Here is a 2,584-nt window from a genome sequence, read left to right as displayed (position 1 = left end):
TGGCCCCTGTGAGACTGAGACGGCCCCTGGGAAGCTGAGAAAAATACCACATGAACTCACTCATTTATGGATAATAAGAAACATTATAGATTGATGAACAAAAATGGATACAGAGGCAGAGCAGCATTGAGCAGAATGTCAAACTACAGTGGGAACCCTGGGGAGGGTTGGGGGGAGTAGGAGATCAACCGAAGGACTTATATGCATGCATATGAGAATAACTAATGGACACAAGACACTGGGGGGTGGGAGAAGCCGGGGGAATGTCAAGGGGGAGAAAAAAGGAGACAGGTGTAATACTCTTTGTAATACTTTAAGAAATAAAAATTAAAAAAATTCCCATGGGTTAAAAAAAAAAATTAATCATGCAATTACTAAATAATACATTTCCAAAAATATTGAGTAACATTTAATAACATGGAAATGCTCACAATATTTTATATACTATATATATATATAACATATAGAAAATACACACACACACAGGAAAGAAGTATACTAAAATGTTCTCACTGGTTTTCTCTAGCTGGGAAGATATACCATTGATAATTATTCTTCATATTTTTCTGGAATTTTTCATGTTCTATAACACACTTATTTCAATCATTCCTCAGAGCCAATTATTACTACCTTTAACATCTTTTTTTGTTATTTACTTATTTTTAAATATATTTTTTTTATTTTTAGAGAGAGAGGAAGGGAGAGGGAGAGAGAGAAGCATCGATGTGAGAGCGGAACATCAACTGTCTGCGTCCTGCACGCCCCCTACAAAACCTGGGCACGTGCCCTGACCTGTAATTGAACCAGCCACCTTCTGGTGCATGGGATGACGCCCAACCAACTGAGCCACACTGGCCAGGGCCTTTAACATCTTTTTTTTTTTTCTTTTTTAAATAAGAAGCATTAGTAACCGTGGTAAGTTAAATATAGCTACAAATTCTTTGCGGCTGCTGCCATCAAGTTGTGAAATGATTTCCCCTCTTTGAGTCTGGGCTGGCCTCCTGGAAGGGGCCAGGCTTTGGGGAAGAACCCAGGGCCCCAGCCACCTGCCGGCACCAACCGTCAGGCATGTGAGTGAGGCCCCCTAGGGTCCTGCAGGCCTGATGCAACCTCATGTACTGTCTCAGGCAAGACCAACACGAGCGCTGCCTCGCTGACTCATTTCCAAAATCCTGAGCAGATAAATGGTTGGTTTTACCCCGAGTTTGGGGGTGACTTGTTATATAGCAACAGGTAACTGATGATACAGCAGCAACGCTGAAACATCCCTTCCGTGCCCACCAGCACCTACCTGTCCAGGGGGTGCCCAGGACCTCCTGGCTCCACTCGCTCCACAGGCCGTGCCCAAATTCCTCCCGGGCGCGCAGCTGCACCACGTGCCTCATGCCACTCCAGGCATCACGGATGGTGCAGCGATACTGCAGCTCCTTGACCTGAGGGCAGAGGCACGTTACTCCCCACAGGGACACGATGCCCTTGGCTGCCCTGCCCTTCAGCCCTCCCTCTCTCGGGTCTAGGGGGCGACCCAGCTGGGCATAGCTTCTCCAAGGGCTGCCATCATCCCAGCAGCTCAGAAACACGGGTGCCCTCTGGGCCAACACAGGCAGAAGCTGGAAGTCACTGTCCCACCCGCGTGCACCGTGGAATCCTGCCGGCCACGCCCCGACATGCTCACAGCCCCACTCGCCTCCCAGGTCACTCCCACGCTCACCAGTAGGCCTACACGGGGAGGTTTTCATTTCCCTTTTATAGGCGATGCTGCCATTTCAGAAAGGCTCAGAGACTCCTCCAGAGCCACGCAGGTGGTGAGTGGGGAACAGGGCCCAGAACCCGCTGCTTTCTTCTAGCAGCCTTTCTACTGCCCCTGAGTAGCCAGGGGCACTTTTCTATCCAGAAGTAAGAGAAGTTACCATGCACGTGGTGAATGTCTTGGACCGTTCCGCCCGGTATCGCAGCTCGAACTGCAGCCTGTAGAAATATGAGTTCCAGGAGGGCGGGTCTCGCCAGGTGACAGTGAGCCAGCGGGGGTTTCGGTCCACGGCGGTGACCGTGATGTTGACGGGTGGGTCAGGTTGCACTGTGGGAAAAGGATGCTCTTGTGTAGCGGCAACCGTGGTGCCGAGGAAAGACACCCGCCCCCCCGCCAGGCTGTGCAAACCCCCACAGCAGGACGCCACCCCAGCCCGAGCACTTCCCCCGCTCCCCTGGTCAGCCACAGCCTGACCTTTTGTCAAGTGAAGCCCCAAAGGCCCAGCTCACCAAACCTTCGCCCAGCCCCTCCCTGCCCCTCAGAGAAGCCCAAGAGGGAAACAGCTGGAAGGGGCCGAGGAGGCCTGGGAGAGCTTACGTACGGATTCCGTAACCCTCAAATGTGTGGGGTCTGCTGGACTGGCCGCCAGCACTGTTGGCGACGCACAGGGACACGATGTAGAAAGAGTTGTCTCCCTCGGGGACGGCCAGCTGGCAGGAGAACTTCTGGGACTCCAGGGAATACTGGCACGGCTCCTGGGAGTCTTCCGACGGACCATGCTGGCTGCCGACACAAAACAAGAGCCGCCCACTCTCAGATTCCGCAAGGACTCAG

The 2,584-nt window shown here is 52.0% G+C and overlaps 1 protein-coding gene across 1 annotated transcript in view; it reads right to left on the bottom strand.

The window, feature by feature from the left end:
- IL6R (interleukin 6 receptor) overlaps positions 1–2,584 on the bottom strand; it is a 43,411-nt gene that overhangs the window by 21,632 nt on the left and 19,195 nt on the right. Inside the window, exons 4-6 of the mRNA XM_005867492.2 lie at positions 2,352–2,533; positions 1,911–2,077; positions 1,292–1,433 (exon numbers count right to left, since the gene is read on the bottom strand). Of these exons, the coding sequence (XP_005867554.1) occupies positions 1,292–1,433; positions 1,911–2,077; positions 2,352–2,533 (491 nt within the window). The remainder of the gene's footprint in view (positions 1–1,291; positions 1,434–1,910; positions 2,078–2,351; positions 2,534–2,584) is intronic.

Source organism: Myotis brandtii, unplaced genomic scaffold (genome assembly GCF_000412655.1).
Source record: "Myotis brandtii unplaced genomic scaffold, ASM41265v1 scaffold250, whole genome shotgun sequence".
Taxonomy (NCBI): Eukaryota; Metazoa; Chordata; class Mammalia; order Chiroptera; family Vespertilionidae; genus Myotis; species Myotis brandtii.
The sequence above is the reverse complement of the archived record's forward strand: the minus strand, read 5'-3'. Positions and strand labels throughout refer to the sequence as shown.